The 19,333-nt window shown below is 42.3% G+C and overlaps 1 protein-coding gene across 1 annotated transcript in view; it reads left to right on the plus strand.

Annotated features, from left to right (window-relative positions):
• The first annotated feature begins 987 nt into the window (after positions 1-987).
• KLHDC1 (kelch domain containing 1) overlaps positions 988-19,333 on the plus strand; it is a 28,514-nt gene continuing 10,168 nt past the window's right edge. The window contains exons 1-8 of the mRNA XM_065063034.1: positions 988-1,419; positions 5,430-5,500; positions 7,535-7,652; positions 8,426-8,544; positions 10,401-10,479; positions 11,195-11,278; positions 13,205-13,288; positions 19,056-19,114. Coding sequence (XP_064919106.1) covers positions 1,318-1,419; positions 5,430-5,500; positions 7,535-7,652; positions 8,426-8,544; positions 10,401-10,479; positions 11,195-11,278; positions 13,205-13,288; positions 19,056-19,114 — 716 coding nt within the window. The 5' untranslated portion in view covers positions 988-1,317. The remainder of the gene's footprint in view (positions 1,420-5,429; positions 5,501-7,534; positions 7,653-8,425; positions 8,545-10,400; positions 10,480-11,194; positions 11,279-13,204; positions 13,289-19,055; positions 19,115-19,333) is intronic.

The following is a 19,333-nucleotide window of genomic DNA, read 5'->3' on the forward strand; positions in this document are numbered from 1 at the left end:
ACATCGCACTGTAGCTCTGCCTGACCTATAGATCTATAAACAGAGTTTATCTGTCACCCATGGTTTTCTTAACTCTTCCAAATGCTTATTCCTATGTTTTAACCATTAACCATCATTACATTTCTTTATTTTAATATTAGCAGTTATTGACAGGAATGGTTAACATCTTCACTTCTGGATCCCATAGACGAAATATTAATACATGTCCTGCTTTCACAAGAAAATCTTTACAATCACTTTTTGGGGTCCTTCCACAAGACGTTAAAGGGCTCATTTCTCACAAGCTCTACTTTACCACTCTTTCTTAAGAGTTGTACTTGTTTTATTTTGAATCCACAGTTCAGCTGGAACTCGACAGGTTGTTGCTCTAAGAGTGTAAGAGGCTATTGCTTTTCCCAGCCTCCTGTTTAAGGACAGGCCAACACAGAGGAAAACTATATAATGGTGTGGTTAACAGGGAGGGGAGATCCCTCGAATAATAAGAAGTGTGTCGTTTGGGACATGATGGGAGGTGAGTCACCTGCACCTCTGGGATCTACTTGAGTATTCCCTGTAGCTCCTTGCTTCTTCTGCTCCCAGGCTGGGGGCTCGGGGACAGCAATTACAGGGTAATTTTCTCTGGCGTCAACAGTTTGAAGCCCTGTACAAGCGTTTTAATTAATACCAGCTATTTCATAGCTGCTGTTTCTGGCAGGAGCATAACTTATCTCACCCCCCAGAGAGTTCTGCTGTGGTTCTTACAGCACCTCCCATGTAGATCTCTCTACAGACCCAGCTCGTCCTTCCATTCTTGCACTGGGGTTGTGTTTAGGAGTTTTATTCTCAGTGATTTTTTTCCCACCTTTCATCCACAGGCTTTACGTGGTTTATTAGGCCTTAAACCTCACACCGTAACGCTCACTGTGCCTCAGTGTCCTGACCCACGGCGGAACTCTGCCCGCCCTCCCAGGGCCCCTTCCCGCAGCAGCGCACGGACGAACGTAGCAAGGCGCTGCACCCACACGCCGCCTCCGTGCGGCTGCAGCGCCGGGGGCAGCGGGAGGCCCGGGGGCACCGCACCACCCCCAAACCCCGCCCGGCGGCTCCGGCCGCGGAGCGACCCCCGGGCCCCGCACGCGGCGGGGAGAGCGCTGCGGCAGCGCCCGCCATGGCCCCTGCGCTGAGGGGAGGGTGACGCCCCACACTTTGGACCCTCCTCGCTTCCCGTCCGCCTGAGGGGAGCGCCCGGCGGAGAGCCGCAGCCTCTCCCGGAGGAGGCGGTGGCGGGACGCGAGCACTGAGGCAGGCGAGCCGCTTCCTCCTCCTCCTCCTCCCAAGATGGCGGCAGACTCCGCGGAGCAGTTCTGCGTGGCCGAGGAGCGCAGCGGCCACTGCGCCGTGGTGGACGGGAACTTTCTCTACGTGTGGGGGGGATACGTGGTAAGGCGGGAGGAGGCGGCCGGAGGGCGCTGGGGGTGAGGACGAGCCGGGGAGAGAAGCCGAGGGGGGCGGGAGGAGGGACGCGAGAAGCGGAGCGGCGCGCTGGCAGGGGGGAGAGCCGGGCTGAGGGGCCCCAGGGCGGGCGGGAAGCGGAGCGAGGGGCCTCCCCCGCCGCCATGTCTTGCCCCAACCGCCCCCTCAGCTGGTGCAGCCCCTCGGCGGCCCGGAGCGCAGCGCGGGTCACCTCAGCGCGGGCGCTGATTGGCTGGCGGGGCAGGGGCGGGCGTTTTAAATGGCGGAGCGGGGTCGGGGCGGTGCTGAGGTGACGGGCGTGAAGGGACGGGGTGAGCGGCTGTTTGCTGTCCCCTCTAAGCATACATGCCCCTTAACCCATGGCCGCCCCCTTTTCTGTTCTCAGCTGCCTCCATCACACTGCGCGTGTGGTGGAAGGGCCGGTGGAGCCGGTTTGTTTCCCCTTTCCAACAAACGAGTGGTTCCCCTGTGTTCTAGGAATGCTGCTCTTGTCTCCCTTCCTCTGTGGGGTGACAACTATAATTTGCAGTTTTTCTGGGGTGTAATTCACGTGCTAGTTCCTGAGTCGCTGCATTTTTTGCTTATTAGTAGCTGTGTGTTGCGTGCAATGTGTTTTCCTCCCTCAAAGTGGTTCTGTCACTTCAAAAGAGAGCACATCTGCTTTATTTTTTTTCCATTGAAAGATCAGTTCTAGTTCTGGCATAAGTAAATCCTTGTGACTCTTATCTCTTGTACTGAATTCATCCAGAGCTATGAATGATACTAAATTAATGGTTCTACAGCTGTTTCATTTTATCCACAGTGTCTGTGCATTTTGGCCTTAAAATGTGAAAGTCGCTGTGCTTGGTATTACTGCTGGTCTTGATTGGGTTGAAAACATATTTCTATCTGAAAGGAGGTGGGGTCGGTCTCTTTTTTTCCAGGTAACAAGCGCCAGGAGCAGAGGAAATGGCCTCAAGTTGCGCCAGGGGAGGTTGAGGTTGGATGTGGGAACAGTTTCTTCCCCAAAGGGCTGTGGGGCATTGGAACAGGCTGCCCAGGGCAGTGCTGGAGTCACCATCCCTGGAGGGCTGGACAGACAGATGAGGTTCTCAGGGACATGGGGTAGAGGTGGACTTGACAGTGTTGAGTTAACAGTTGGACTGGTTGATCTTGAGGGTCTTTTCCAACCAATATGACTCTATGATATATCATGTTCTGTCTTTTTCAATGACTAAGGTAAGCTTTGACATGTGCGAAGCTTGTCCTTCTGTATTCAAGCCTATTCGGGAACTCCTGGCTTTCAATTTGCAAACACATTGTATGTTATAAGTGCGTGCAGTAGCGGTGGGAAGGACATTTCCAGAGCTCTCAGGTACTGGTGGCTGGTTGTCTCTTCACATTATAGTTTGTTTTCTGGAAACGGGAATGCTCTTTTTATAACTAAAAACATTGGACTTAAAAGGCAGAATAGAGCTGGGCAGCTTGCGGTATTTGAGTTCTGCTCCTGAGCTTGATTCATTTGACCTGGAAAAGGTTGTGCTGCTGGTGACTGCAGAAATACTGAAAATACAGATACTGTGTGTTGAAATACAAGCCCTGGCTGCGGTAGGAAGCCAGGCAGCCGGTTTCACTGCCGGGGTTCTTCTGACAGGCTCTTTCCAGCCTCCTGCATGGCCGGGCTTGCCCAGTACCAAACTGGAATGGAATTGGGGAGCCCTTGGGACCTGCAAACTGCTCCCACAGCTTTTCTTCCCTTTGGGGGCTCTTTGATAGGCAGTGTTTCTTGTGACTGCAAGTCATGTAAGGCTTTGAATACATATTTTGTAGTATCAAGAAGTTAGTCAGCTGTAGAATAAGCATGTATTTAAATAATGTGAGCCGCCTGTGACATACAGGAAGATTTAGTGTCATTTTCTGGCCTTAAAGTCCATAATATAACTATGCAATACCTAAATCACTGATAACAGTCAGTAGTTCTTATGCTTTGGTCTTTAGAAACGAAGGTTGGACAGGCTAGCACAGTGTTTTCAAAGGTTTTCTAATAAGGGCTCCTGGGTTCATGACACATTCAGAAAGGACAATGTATATTCAGTTTAGCAGATCAACTTTGCAAAAATTTTTAGTAGTTTTATGTATTTATTTATGGAGAGTATCATCAAAATCCTTGTTACTCTTTAAGCAGCTCTGTAGACAGGTAAATCATTTTACACGTTTACATTTTACACACTGGTGGACTACCGCCCTGCTAACTTATTTTTGGCGTCAGTGTATTTGCTCAGGGCTGGTTCTGTAGCAAACGCTCAGGCTCTGATCACTGTTGCATGTGGATTAAACTGAGTAAACCTCTGTGCTTTGCGAAAGCGGCCGGCAGAGCCCACCTTGCGAAAGGCGCCCGGCAGGATAAACTGTCCCCAGCACAGGGTGTACGTGCCTGCTCGGCACCCTTCAAAATGAGAAGGTAAATGTAAAGTATCATTTAAAGGCAAGTCATCAATATCAGTAACTGAACTGTTAATTATTAACTTTCGGTTTTGTTTTTAACTTCTTTTGCTCGTGTTCATTTCATTTTGATCTTTTTTTTTGTAATTTACTGACTGCCTGTTACCTCAGTCTTTCATTTCTGTCTAATGCTAAGACAACAATTGATGATGTAATTGTTACTCAGCCTGAGTGCTGCAATTGCATTCTTTCGGCCTTCCTTCTCCTGTTTGTTATTCTTCCTCGTTGTTATTTCCCAATTTCTTTTTCTTCCATGTACGGCCTCTGTTTGGGAGTCTTTACTGATCTATTTTTCACAGAGGAATTAATTTTCTCCTTCACCTTATGGCATAGGTTAAGATCTTTTATATCTGACATCGTGTTCTTTCAAGTTTCTTCAGTTGCTGCAAGTAACTGTTCTTTTTGTGCTTTGCAGTTCTACTTTTCTCTGTATTTTTCCATTATGCCAAGAATTGCCACCTCATTAAAAGTATCTCCTAAAGCAAAACATAACAAGTTTCCATTCAGAAGCTCCAGATCTGGTCAGTTTATGCTTTTACGCATCTTTCCTGGCAACCCATTAGGTTGGTAAATCTCTGCCTTTAATGAGCAGACCTGAGGAATGCAGTGCTTTATTTTTAAAATTAGTACTTTTTTCTGACTTCCTGTTTAGTTTTTGGGTTCTTTACCCATCTGCACAACCTGGCAAAATCTCGGTTTCTGGAAAAGATGAAAAGGGCTTATGGATTAAGGAGAAAACCCTTCAGGTGAAGGAGAACCATTTTTCCTTAAAGCTGCAGAAAGCCCCAAAGAAGAGCATTAATACTTTGCTGCTCATCTTTGTTCTGTATTTGGAGGTGTGAAGGCTCACAGTACAGCAAAATTTGCTCAAAGTGATCACACCAGTGACGGAAGCAAATACTTCCTTTATTAACAGCATTTTAATAGAGGGGGGAAGCACCTTTGACAGTCTCTCTTAAGATTTGGGGGTTTTTTAAATCCATGATCATGTTATGATACCATTGTGCTTCTTGTTAGTAGCAGTTCTGTGTGTTTCCTAATGACTTAATTGTTTGCCTGTGCTATCTTCTTAATTTTAGAAATTGGCTATTGTATTATATTCATTGCTTTTTGAATACTGGAACACTTCTATCCCTACTTCTGATACAACAAACATTTTTTTATCATCTTCACCCTTCAAATGAGTGACTAAAGACAATCAGCCAAGCTCAATGACATCAGGAAATGCCTAACAGAGTCTTTTTAATAGCTTCAAAACATGAAAAATCATATTTTTTTAAACTTCTGGTATAAAATGTAAAGTATTAGCATTATTGAGCTGCCTGTTTAAACATAATGATCAGAACAATAATGTTGGGATATGACTTATGCTCTGGTAGATCATCTCCTTAAGATTATTCCGTGTTGCTAAGTAACATGGTTTGGTATTTAGTTTTAAAACGTATGGTGTATAATGCATAATTGATTTAACATTTGCAATTATTTTTCGGTTTCAGTCAATTGAAGAAAATGAAGTTTATTTGCCTAATGATGAGCTCTGGATCTATGAAATGGATAGCGGGTTGTGGTAAGTTGCATAATTCCTATTTATTTTATGTATGAAGTTAATCCTTGCATAGACTGCAATTAGCTGTGGTGAGAAGACTTTGGTTACATGAGTTACTTACTGGTCGTGTTCCCTGAGGTTTAAATAGCAGATGTTTCATGTAAAGACTGAAGAACAGACATATGTACTTACAAATTAACTCTAGGAAACACATTAATTCCTTAAGTATAATTGTTTTTTTCAAGAGGCTGTTTGAAATGGTCGGCTTCAGGCTCTGTGGTTAAAACAAGTGTGTTTTGTTTGGACATTTGTTTTGGCTTCATTCTCCATACATCAACTTTTATGTTTAAATGAATATTTAAACTCATAACTAACTCATAACTAACCATATCTTGCACATCACTAGCAATTTAACATTTACATTTTGCATTCATTGCATTCACGTATTGGATGTGGGGAGAGATAACAACACCGCTTTTTAAAGTTTTCCAGTGGTTCCCATTACAATAAATAAGGTCAGTTTGGTAAAGTCGTATCCATTTGGGCCTAGATGTGTTTTCTGCCAGCTGCCTTTCTAGTCTCCCACGTGTTTATATGTTTCTCACATACCCATATTCAAGAGGTTCGTTACATCCCCGTAGTGAGAGCAATTTGAAATGGAGGAAGAAGGGGAGGGCTGGACCGGGAAAGCGTTTTACAGCAGGGGTGAAATTCCACATCTGTGCGGTCAAGTCACTGGCTTTGAAAACAACGTTTTTGCGTATGCTTAGTGTGAAGTCCTAGCAAGTTTTTTTAAATAAAACCCTAAAACATAAAAAAAATGTACCCTCACTCAGACTGTGGGTTGCTGTCCTTCTTCTGTTGTTGAAAGTATTGGCCAAAGCAACTCTCTTGTTTTTCATCCCGATGTCCCTATGTTGGTTATACTGGCGTAGCTGTTTATATGATCACACAGGAAATTGGATCAGGAAAAGTGACCTGGGTTAAATATAACTTTTGTTTCTTTGCAGGGTTATTTTTAACCTGGATCCGTTCTGATCTCATTTGGTTTACAGCCCAGGCCGTTGTCCTGTCCAGAGCAGGGCCAGGGAAGGTGGGCTGGCCTGGGGCACCAGCCGGGACAAAGGTGTCCGGAACCAGCGCCTTTTCCACAGGGACCACACACCTACCATTGACATCTTGTGATTTAGCACATAAAGAGCTTTTCCTTTGAACGGCTGCCTCTAGTTCTTTTCGGTTGGGATAAGGTCAAGCGTCAGAACTCAAAGCTGTGAGAATCCTTTTCTTCAGCAGTAGACAGTGAAGGTGGCTGATGTAGATGGAATAAATTGAATTGACTGTGTGGTGATACTGGACCTAGCGGAGAGAACTAGAATTTGAGAGCCTAGGGAAGCTGAGTTTGATGTGGGTGCTTGGCCCAGCGCTCAGCCTCGTGGCTTCGGCAGAAATCATTTCATCAGCTAGTTGTGTAGTGCTTGAGATTTCGTGATATTACAGTTGGCATCACAGGGGGTTCCTTGTTTTTTAAGTGAGAACAGCAAGGAAAAGGCCAGGAACTGCTGCTGAACAACAGAGATCTCATGGCTAAAACTGGCATTATTGAAGATTTTTAAAAATTATGCTAAATGCAGTGCAAGATACAGCTTTAGGAGTGGCATATTGGGGACTAAAATTAGTACTTCTGACCTTTATTTCTACTTCTGCCTCAGTTTTCCATTTGTAAAATGATAGCAATACCACATTTTCATTTTAGGAGTTGTTGGCGTTAACAGCATTTCCAGGTTTTGAATAATTAACGTTTCAGCTCTGCTAATGCTCTTTTAATATGGGCTTCACCTTCCGAGAGATTGAGATGTTTTATAAACGTATGCACAAGATTCATTTGAAAGTTCTCTTCCACCACAGGAGCCTGACTTCATATATCAGTGCTAGTTATGGCCAAAACTGTATTTTTAGCTTTAAGTCTAAAAATTATTTCTACATCTGGTTTGGTTTTGTTATTTTTAGCAGGTTTGAAAGCGCATTTTAAGACTTAACGTATGTGCTAAATTGCAGGACGATGCACCTAATGGAAGGAGAGTTACCGACCTCCATGTCGGGGAGCTGCGGGGCGAGCATCAACGGGAAGCTGTACATTTTTGGTGGATTTGATGATAAAGGATACAGCAATCGGGTATTGTAGTATTTTCTTTCATCACACATTGTATTTGAATGAAGAACAACGCTGACCTTACTGTTTTGTCTGGTGTGCTTTGTGTTTGAATTGAGAAGTTTATATTTGTAGAAAAAGTTCATTTTTAAACTGACAAAAACCTTTAGTTTTTGTTTCAATGTTCAGCTCTGGATATTCTTTTCCTGGTATTTGTCACTGAGTTGTAGCTTCAGAATGAGACCAGTTGCATAAAACTCCATTTATTTCTGGAAACTGCCAGTGCTTTCCCAATTGCCTATTTCTTTCTAATATGTTGCCAGCTGTAATTCAAACTGATCTCAGAAGTCTTTTGCTCTTTGATAGTGATTACCTTTCGTGCATAAAATTAAAATATAGATGTCAGTTTTCCTTCTAATTGAGGGCTGGAGTGGCAAAGGAGAGGAAGTGAGCTGGTTTATCGTTTCGTTTAAATGAAGCCTGAGCTCAGTCCTGATTAGAAACTCACTGAAATGGAGCCCGTAACCACATCTCAGTTTAGGGTTCACAAGCCTGCTTGGTTTTTACATGGTTTCCTAGTTAGTTTAGGCAAAGCTACTGACACCTCTGCCAGTAGAACAGAACTTTTTGTGTTGTTGGTGTGTATCACATTCTTCCCATACGTTGCTGCATATTGTAAACTCCACTACTGTCACTAGTGTGTTCTGAGGGTGGTGGGCTGTTCTTTTTGCTGGTGATTTGTGCTGGATTCTTCGACATCATTTATACTGAAAATGTTGTAATTCTTTTCTTTTAAGCTGTATTATGTTAATTTGCGAACAAAAAATGGAACCTATAGGTGGAAAAAAATTACAAATTTTAAAGGTCAACCTCCTACACCACGTGACAAGCTTTCCTGCTGGGTGTATAAGGACAGGTAACACATTAAACATATTTAATATGTGTTAATTGCAGAGAGGAAGTACTAGAAAGTGAAGAGAACACAGGTTTGGGATTCAGGAAACTCTAATTCTTAGCTTGACTTGCTGTGGGATTTTGTGTAACTCTCCTAACAACTTTCTACCCGAGTTTTCTCACATGTGAGCTGAATGAATGGTGAGTATAAACGCACGTGAGGAAAGGGTTGGGAAATTTAGTGAAAGTTTGTGAAATGCTTTGAGACTTGAGATAAATATTATTATGCATCTATTACTTATGGTTTTAATTGAAACACATGGTAAAAATCAGCGTAAAAATTACAAGTTTTTGTTACATTATGTAAGCATTGCATTATCACATGCAATAAAATATATTTAGTATATTTTCAAGGGTTTGAATAGCCTACAAATGCTGACAATGACAAAGGCATTTTAGTGAGTATCTTTGTTTACTAAGAACCAAGTCAGCCTGGATATTTGTGTTGTAAAAGTTCCCGAGTGTATTTAGAAAAAATACTTAGATAAAATGAATACTTGAGATTTTGTGTTTATTATGGAAAGTGTCTGGATATTGTGGCATATGTGGTCAAAGTGACGCGTCAGTGATTTGTTATAGAAGTCGTCGTAAATAAGAATATGTTTAAAAGACGCAGAGATGAGGTTCTCAGGGGCATGGGTTAGAGGTGGAGTTGGCAGCACTAGGTTAACGGTTGGACTCCATCATCTTGAGGGTCTTTTCCAACCAAGATGACTCTGAGATATACAGTGAACACTATACAATGTAAACGATTTCTCCGTTTCTGGACTCTGCATCTAAAGAGGTTTTGCATATACTGCATAACGCCTCTCAGTACTATATCTTGGCTTTGTAATTCTAACCTAACTGCAAGACATATGAAATTACAGATATTTGGACAACTCTGTAGCTGTTAACACTATTCAGAACTAAATTATTCTGAGTATCATGTAATGCACATACTGAGAAATGACCTATTTCAGGTGGCAGAGGGTAACTGTTCCATTTAACACAAGTATTTGGGGACAAGCTATGCACCTTGGCAGGAGTTTACCGTAACGGTTTACAAGCTGTGAGTTTGCAGATCAGGATGTGTTGGTGTGTTGCACAATGCTTTCCGTAACTCTGTTTCCCTAGGAATGTCAGTCTGGAGTGACCTTCACCATCCCATCATTTCCTAAATTGCCTTCTCCCGAGATCACTAACAACTATGCCAAATCTCCTCAAATGTTGAAGTTAAACAAAACTTTAGGAAGCCTTACTTATGGATGGCCATTTCATGGGTGGAATATTAGGCTGGGAGGTGTGTAACGATACTTGCAATGCGATATGTTCAGTAAAAAAAATCTCTTTATAAGCTTGAGAAAGACATTGTAGGTCCCAAGCAGTCCCTGGGCTGAACTTTGGGAGCATTTGTTGTGAAAAAAAATGTATACAGAAGGCTAAGAAATAGGAATTTCAATGGAAAAGGGTAGGAATCGTAGCAGAAGTGGAGGCATTTCACTGTCCTGTGTGTTCTGTGTCATTCTGAGACTCGTGCGTGGAGATGTGACTGTGAGAAGCTTGTAGACGGAGAAACAGAGAACAGGGACTTGGAGGGATCTTGAACCTCCCTCCTTCTGTGGATTCCTGTCAGGCTTGTTGAGGAGCGTAACAGTAATTACATTAATATTGGTAAGGTTTGCTACATAATCAGGTGCAATATGAAATATTTTGAGCTGTTTATATTGTTAATAGTACTGTAGGTAAACTAAAATTTGAAATTAATTGTTACGGCTTATTCATTTGAATGTTATTTCCAAAGCAGGTCACTGAACTTATTTTTTGTTGTTCTTGTAGGCTAATATATTTTGGTGGCTATGGCTGTAGGAAGCACAATGAACTGAGTGATTGTTTTGATGTCCATGATGCATTTTGGGTAAGAGATTTGTCACAATTCAGAGGGATTTGTCCTTCCTGATTGTCAAAACACGACCTTTTATACTATACTCAGTAAGCAAGAAAATCTGTTAGGATTTTCTTTTATTTGTAGCATTTAGCAGAAACGCAAATCAAAATCTTCTGCTTGAATCTGAAATTTCAGATACTGCATGTTGGGAGCGCTGGGTGCTCAGGGTGTTCCAAGCACCCAGCACTAGTCTTTGAGCACAATGAAACCAAATGCTGTCAAAGCAGGAACAAAGGCAGTATTTTAAATTTGAAGGCATATTTTAAATATGAAACTCACAGAAAACTGTAGAATTTATTTCCTCGAAGTAACAGTAGACAATTTATAACTTCACAAGTCTAACTGACAAATACTGCCAGCGAATTGCTTTGATTTGTTATCCAGAGCAAATGCCATTGCTTTAAGATGCCTGCATTCGATAGTTTCTCATAATGATTTCTTACAGCTAATAGAGAGGAGACTAATTAAGGCATTTAGTGACAGAAATTAATTCCTGTCCATTCCTAAATGCTGCTGACCTTCAACTAGACCTGAGCTGCTGCCTCGTTATTAAAAATATTAGCATATGTTTCTTTTAATAAAAGTCTGTATTTTCTCTTTTGATAGATCACTTCTGGGGTTGTATCATTCAATAGCACGAAGATTTTCAAATAAAACAAGCTTAATCTTTGAACTTCTTTTCTAGGAAGGACAGATATTCTGGGGATGGCATAACGATGTTCATGTTTTTGATACAACCACACAAACTTGGTCTCAACCAGCAATTAGGGTGAGTGGTTTTTAGCCTTATCTTTTGACACAGTTGTGATTTTACTGCATTTTGAAGCGTTATTGTGCTCTAGAAATTGATATTGGGAAAAGTAATTTGAATACGCTTAGTATTGCTTATAATGTTAAACAGGAGGATGCTCAGTGCGTCTGCAGTGTGGAAGATTCAGAACTGATATGAATTTGTTTCCCCACAGGGTGTTCTTAGACGGGTGGTTTTTCTGTAATGTGGTTCTGATGCAAAAAATCCCATAAGCTTCAGAGAGGCACTAGAAATCTGAATGCTTTAGAAGATGATACAGTATTCTGTATCGAGGGGATAGTTTTGAGATAAAGCTTTGTGCTCAAGCTTTAAGACAACTGCTGGGAATACAAAATGAGTGTCTCTGTTACTGGGTAGACACGGCACTGGGCTTCTCCAGAGAAGCATTTAGTGGGCACGGCAGAGTGGTGCTGAGTAGCCGGGTGCGGGGGTGTTTTGGTGGCTCCTCACACAGCACGTTGGCTCCTGCAGAACTGGATGATGGCAATTACACTGATTTTGGGGTATCCTTGTAGGCCTTGACCGGGCTTTGGCTCTGGAAGAGTTTCATGGCTGGAGCACAGCCGTTAACCCAGGCCAGCTGGGTTAATGCCTAACGAAGGTGGTACAAACACAGGACTGGTTTTAGCGGGGCCAAACTGAGGTTAACAAACTGAAGTGTTTTGATATGAAGCCCATTAGCTTGACTGCATCTGTATATAATTAATGTGCAACATAGATAAACTATCAGAGATAAAAAAGATTAAACTGCCCCGGGATTTCTTGTTCCACCTCCAGCCCCTTTCCTGAAGCTGCTGGGTCAGTGTGAAGGATCACATCCTGGGCCGCAAGAACCAGAGCGATCTGTACATGCAGACTCTGCGTTCACCCTTCAGCTTTCACACCTTTAAATAAGGCAGGGGAGGGGTAATAAACTCACTCTATTGCGAGTTTAGGCCTTCAGTTTTCCTTTCTGAAGTAAAATTACGTGTTTAGTATGTGAGGGTTGTACACTCATTGTGTTGAGCGTTGTGTGTATAGAGTTCTATTCTCTGCAAGGGTTCATGTTAAAAACATCCATTAAACAAGTATCTCCCAGTCATGCTATGTTGTTAGGGTAAACTGATCAGGTATTTTTCAGCAAATACGTTATTTTAATCATCCTCTAAAACAGCATTTATACTTGCTTTTGCAGTAAATTAATAATGCACACACTTCTATTTATTGATATTAATATGATAGTAAAGTATAAGGCTTTATAAATCCTGGTGATTTTACGTAAGAACTCAGTAGGAGGAGTATATTGTAGTCTGACACCATTTTATGGTCTTTATAGGATATTCTAGAATTCCTATAAAATTAAATGGAAAAAACCTGAAATTACCATTGAAAAGTAAAAGCCAATTTTGCTGTCTTTATTTCTCATTTACACAGGGAAGACTTTTTGGCATGTGGCTATTGGAAGTAGCATTACATTTTAATGTCTGATTTCCAGAGATTTTTAGTACCTGTTCCTGATGGTTCACACTTTGGAGAATAGAGCTGCACAAGAGATATCAACAGTAACCTGCACGTTACTGTAATTCTATGCTTAGGAATTAAGTGAAATTCAATTAATTTATCTCTAAGTAAAGCAATGGTAAATCAGACCAAGAGGGAAGATAGTAAATATTAGCTACTGAGGGAACCCACTCAAAGCTGTCCTTGGCAATTATGTGTATTTTCAAATGTCTGTGGAATCTTGGACATGACTACAAATTATTTGCTTTTAGAATTGCAGTTCTGTCTGCATATTGATGCATGTTGGCCTGACCTTTGCGATCTCTGTGTTACTGTGTTGCCGCTCTCCTTGGCTGGTGCTTTGGTGACTGTTCTGAACGATCTTATTTCGTTGGTTTTTTTCAGGGTGGAGATCCACCTCAGCCTCGAGCAGCTCATACGTGTGCTGTGCTGGGAAATAAAGGTTACATCTTTGGAGGACGAGTGCTGGTTAGTGTTGAATTAAAACATTTTATTGGCAGTAATATTATTTTCTTGGCAGCTATGTTTTTTTGTAGCGGATTACTTTGTAGTAGAAAAATATCCAACCTGTTTGTTAGGGGCATTGAATCCAGGATGCCTCTTTTCATCCCTCTCTACCTTACAAAAAGATGAGTCTTTCTGTCTGTGGTAATAACGATACAAGAAACATTGGCCCAAATGGGGAAAAACCAGATGTCTGCATGGTAAATGCAAATGTTTATAGGTCAGCAGAGGTGGCTGATGTGTGCGGAACATCTCTAGGAGATGGTTCTTTGAGAGCGGAGCCAAAGCAAGCCTACCGATAGACCCGGTTTAAATAGTTGATGAGATGTCGGCACCGTGTGTTTGCCAGCGCGTAGCAGATTTATACATCAAATCCGCTGGCTTTTTTCCCCGCTTTGACTTGGTGAAACACTAGCAAGTAGTAAATATAACTGGGATTTTAGCTTGTGCTTCCCCCCACTGCTGAAGAAAGAGGAGATGTGTAAGAACAGTCACTCACATACACATCTCATACCCTGCTGTTCACCTTCTGGGAAAGTGAAGTTCACAACAGCTGTTGGGTTACAGGATTTTATATTTGCAGCTGCAACATGAAGGGTAGGAAATAACAGATTGCAGTTGGCTTAATAATTGAAACTGCTGTCATTTTTTGCCTGTAAGTGACTGAAATACGGTGTGTGGATACAAAGGTATTAGCCTGTGTACGTTGAGGCTGGTACCGGCCGTGCAGCGCGTTACCTGGCAGCGCAGCCCCTTCCCTCCCGTTCAGCCTCTCCTCTGCCCTCTCAATGCCAGTTTTGCAGTCTCAGCGTCAGGATGCCCTGGGTACAGAATACCTGAAGCACACGGGCACATTGCCGTTAGCAGCTTCATTCTGTGCATCCTGTATAAGCTCTTTATCACCGCTTGGATTTGCTCTCTTGATAGTTGATCCAAGACTCTGCTATTCAATACACTGTGGGAGAAACTTAAATCTCTTGTCCCTTAGGTAACAAAGAACTGTCTGTATAGGATGCACTTAGTGCATATTTAAAGCAAGGTGAGATTCTTGCTGTATAATCTTAACTCTTCCTATCTTTTTTTTAACTTAAAAAAAGATCTTAGCCTAACAAACGTGAAGGCACAACCAGCAAGGAGATATTAAAACCTCTCAGCAACACACTGAATTTTTTTTAGTACTAGTCAGAGGAGATTTTCTTATCAGTTCTTCTCTGCTGAATGATTAATGTAAGAATTTAAGCCCGAGGCAGCTATCCAATACAAAAGCCATATTCCTGTCTTACGTCTGAACACAAGGATGGTAGTAAGTAGTCTTAACTAATGCAGGCTCCCCTGTGCCTTGGAGATTGTTTGCAAGGATAGTTTTGTTATCAGCTGGAAAGCGTACCAGCCCTTTTTAAACTGTTGCAAAAGCAGAGGGAAGATAATACTTTTAAAGGTCTCTGTATGAGCTGCAGTTTATCAGGAATGGGAGAAACAGATTCTGTAAAGCAAGTTAAAAAAACCCAGGTTACTGTGTACTCCTCCAGATTTTTTTTAAATTTAAGGGTTTTTTTTACCTACATCTAATTTAGAGTCTTTAATCATATTCCGCTGAAGGATGAGACTAGATTTTATATCTCTATGACTATGAAAAGTAACAGCGAAGAAGCTTTTGAAAGCCCCCATTGCTGTGTTCCTATAGTTTTGTTATATGAAAGAGAAGGAATTAACTGTTGGTTGGAGATGCCCTACGCTGAACATACGCCAACTTCATCTTGGAAAGCTGCCCTGCATTCCCAAGTACTTGCAAATAAAACCGTGTAAAATTGCGCTGTGTTCCCTATCCCCTGTTTTTCGTGCTGTAAAAGCTGTGCTGCAGTGTTACAAAACGCTTGCTCCTGCTGGCTCAGACAGAAACCAACACACACAGAGGCAGGTCCGCAGTGGCCACGCGACGTCCAGCCAGTTTTTCAGGTTGAATCGCCTCCCACAGCTGCAGGAACAGTTTTTACCTAAATACCTCTTCAGAGCGACCAGGAAAGAAAGTCACCACGATCGATCCTCTTTATTCTGCGTGATGCGGCCTTTCCTACGGGCTCGTACCCCATAGAATTGTTGCTAAAGCCCCAGCTCTGGCTGAGGGAACCGCACACTGTAGCTGTGCCGGAGCTGTAGGTTTGGAAATAACTAAGGAAATAAAGGGCTATTAGAAAAGATTGCAAAAGTATCTAATGTTACTTGAATCTTGGGTGTCAGGGTGAGCTGTGCCAGGCCGAGTCCTGTACCTCTGCTATGAACTCGCTCTTTCGTGTCTGCTGCATAAACGAACTCTTGCTGACCGGAGTCCTGCTCCTCGTTTAGCAGCCCCGCAGGTGTGCGAGGGAAAGGAATGCAGATGTCAAGAAGTAAACACGCAGCTCAGGACCTTCTGGCCGACCCTTTATTTCTGAATGCTTCCTTGGCCTTCAGAGCTTTGCTCCCTCTGGCTTTTTTGTTTAGCCAGGGCTGTCTCTACGTGGCACAGAGAAAATCACATGGCGTTGTGTCTGAGCTAGTGAGGGTTGTTGCGCTGTGCCTGTTGCAAATGAACTGTTTTACAACTCAAGCCGGCCTTTGCAAGTGAAATTATTAGTAGCTCGCTTGTCACTTCTCCCCTGTGCTGTCGCATGATTAGATGTGCCCTGAGAGGACGTGCCCTCTGGCTTCTATTTAACTTTGACTATTCAGAAATCCAGGGCTCTGATCTGAAAAGGTTTTTCTCTTCCTCAGGTAGCTCCAGTTTCCTCAATAACCATTTGCTAAATTTCAGTGAAACCGCTTGGGAACAATGTCAGAGAAAAGTGAAATTTTTGGAAAGATGTGTTTCATTTTGTGGGAGAGCAGCAAGTGTAATTTTCACTTTAGTGATTAATATTGATTCGCTTTCTATCCTAGAAGTAAATAGAAACTTACAAAAGTTAGGGGAACATTTAGTGGGGCTTGAGGAATTAACATAAGACGTGAAACAGGAAGGGAAGGCTAAAGACATCAGGGAAAAAACCCTAAATTTCCTGACAATGGGAGTAACTCCTCCCCAAAGGATGAAGTCTTGCTTTTCTCCGTAAATAAAGGAGCAAATAGGGGGTTGCTCTGCTCCTCCTTCTCCTTCTAGTTCACCATAATACAAATCTTCCCAGGGAAAAGGCTCTACAAGGAACCAGAAAGGGCCAGGAGTGTCATGAGGCTTCTGCTATTCATCTTTCTGGGAGGAAAGGGCACCTTTTTCCAAACTTGGAGCTAGAACTGGTAAAAGAAGATGATGGTGATGATGATCAAAATCAGTTGTACCAGGAATCATTTGCAAACAGGCTCAGAAGTGTTATGTGGATTCTGTTCCTCCAGGTAAGCCCCTGAAACAACAGAAACGGGAGACAGTGGGAAGGAAGGAGAGTTAGTCCAAAAGTTGATGCAAGTCTCTTGTGTCATTTAAGTGGAAAGTGGAATGATGAAGTAATAAAACAAAGTCTTTCCAGCAGCTCTTAATGCATGTTTGTATTTCCTGGTCTCCTTTCTGGCGCTGAAGATCGGCAGATACACTGAGCCGCAGTCCTTCTCTTACAAAGATTTGAGCTGTAATCGCTGCTCGACTGTAAATCTCAAATGGGAGAGCTGCATAGAGTTGACTGAAACAGCAGTGAGCTGTAAATATATCACCCTTACACCTTTGATCATGCTAGAAAGCAAGCTAATCCTGAGACAAAGTTAATGTTTACTGGGCTGCAAATAAATGAACATGCTGCAGATAAGTAGGATGTTGAAGGAGTAGCGCAAAGGGAAATGCAAACCCTCTTATGAGGCTTGATGCTTTTAAGCCAATTAAGAATCATTTTAGGACTGTCAGCTGAATGATTAAATATAGTAGGTAGCATTTAGAAATAGATGAGGAACTGCACGAAAACTTTGCCTGTGGCAAGTGATGATATAATAATCTGTGTGCTTTATAGTTTTGCAAATAAGGGTCGGGTAGAAAGGCGTTTTCATTTATTAAAGCTGTGATAAAGGACTGAATCTTAGACATAAATGTCCAACTCATGCTGTGTTTTGAATTCAAAATGAGGTTGATGTAATTGCGCATCTGTCAATCTGTTGAATCATGAGAATGTAAAGATTGTAATACATTGATTTCCCAGGGACCAGGAAACTGAGAACTACTCCATCTTCTACCTAATGCCTAGGAAAGGAAAGTCAGCGGGGAAGTCTTGAACAGCATCTTCTTGAAACCTTAATTTCCAGCATAACAGCGACTTTCTTCCCTTTCTTTAATAGAAGTCCTCTGTATGGAACTGTGTTATTCCAAGATGATTACATATTTTCAGGTCTAGAGGCCGGGATGTTGCTTTTTCCCTCCCTACCCACGAGTGTACTGGTACAGCAGAAGACAGTCAGTAATTCCATTCTGCTTTCTGCTTGTATAATCTGTTCTTCATCCCGTTCCAAGCCACCTGAAGGAGCAGGAAACTCAATAGACTTGTCATGCAAGACAGATCTGTTCCGCCAGCGGTCAGCTGGACCGCACGTTATTGTTATATTCACCCTCTTGCGGGGATAAAGTTTCTCAGACAATGCCCAAAAGCCTTCGCATTCTGCTGTTCTTTGGCCTGTTGGCCTCTCTGAAGGCGTTTCCAAAATGCTCGTTACCGTTCTCTCCCCTAGGACAGAAAAGGGCTTGGTAAGAGGAGGCCACAGCTATCCTGAAAACCTGAAATACCCCCTGAGATTTTCCATAGCTCTGATGGACAGCTCTGGAAGTCTCAAACTCACTCACTGGCTGAGTTCTCAGGGGTAAAACTACTCTATTCTGACTTAAATGACAAGTCTAGTTTCTGCCTCAAAGGATCTGCAAGCTGGAGAAAGGCTTATTCTAATAGATCTCGGGACTACCTTAGGAGAAAAGAAATTGGAAGGTAAGGCAAGATATATTTCCCTACTTCTCAGAAATTGTTTTGTAGCACCCAGGGGAATCACAAATATCCATCAAGTGTGTCGCGAGGCATTGAAAATATTGCTGCAATCTAAAGCAAAGAAATTCTTTCTTATATTCTCTCCCCCCTTTATATTTCTAAGGCAATGGCTTTCTTCATCTCAGAACACAGGCAGATACGCAAATGTATTGATTTCCCATTGTTCTTGTTGACACATTTTATTGTTTTTATGGCAAATGCTAAAGGGTCATAAAACCTTGTTGTTGCAAGTAATGACGTTGTGAAAGGGTTTGCCTTCCGGAAAGGGGACGAAAACACGGATGTGATGACCGTGTTGTGGGATGTCGTGTGCTCAGGCCAGTACCTACGAGAGTATTTCAAGGAGTAAGTGACCAGGCAGGAGGATGCGTAGTTCTGATCAGAATGCAAAGACAAATAACGAGAGGAAACTCGACGTAGAGAATTATACCTTCTGCAATTACCTACCATGAATTCTATGCATGAAAAAGAAATACATTGGCAGGAACTGAATATCACATAGTTCTTCACTAGTAAAAGCTAAAATAGGTCCCATAGTGCAGTTGCATTACTGTAAATATTCCCGACAGGTAATTTTCTGAGGGTTGCATGGGGTTTTTGAGAAGAAATGCTGTTTTAAGGCACATGGGTGGAGTTTTCTTCAAAATAATTGTTACTTGGAATATTCTGTCCTGGAAGGGCCTTGCTGAAATATTTTGCTCATTGTTTGCTTAATATAACACAACTGGGCTTTTATTTCTTTGTTTTAGCAAACTAGGATGAACGATTTGCACTGCCTGAATTTAGACACTTGGACCTGGTCTGGAAGGTGGGTTTCTCTCATAACACTTACAAGTCCACTGTAGTATATTGAAACACATTGTAGTTCCACTGCTAATTTTGTAGCTTTTCTGAGAGGAGAATGGGAGTTTGGGGACTATTTGAACAGCTGTTAGGTTGTGTTTCAATTTAATTTAATTTGATGGTGGTTACTAAGCTCTTTCTGTTCTGCGCCCAAGCGTTGATGATGCTATTTTAAACACAGCAG

Source organism: Columba livia, chromosome 5 (assembly GCF_036013475.1).
Source record: "Columba livia isolate bColLiv1 breed racing homer chromosome 5, bColLiv1.pat.W.v2, whole genome shotgun sequence".
Lineage (NCBI taxonomy): Eukaryota > Metazoa > Chordata > Aves > Columbiformes > Columbidae > Columba > Columba livia.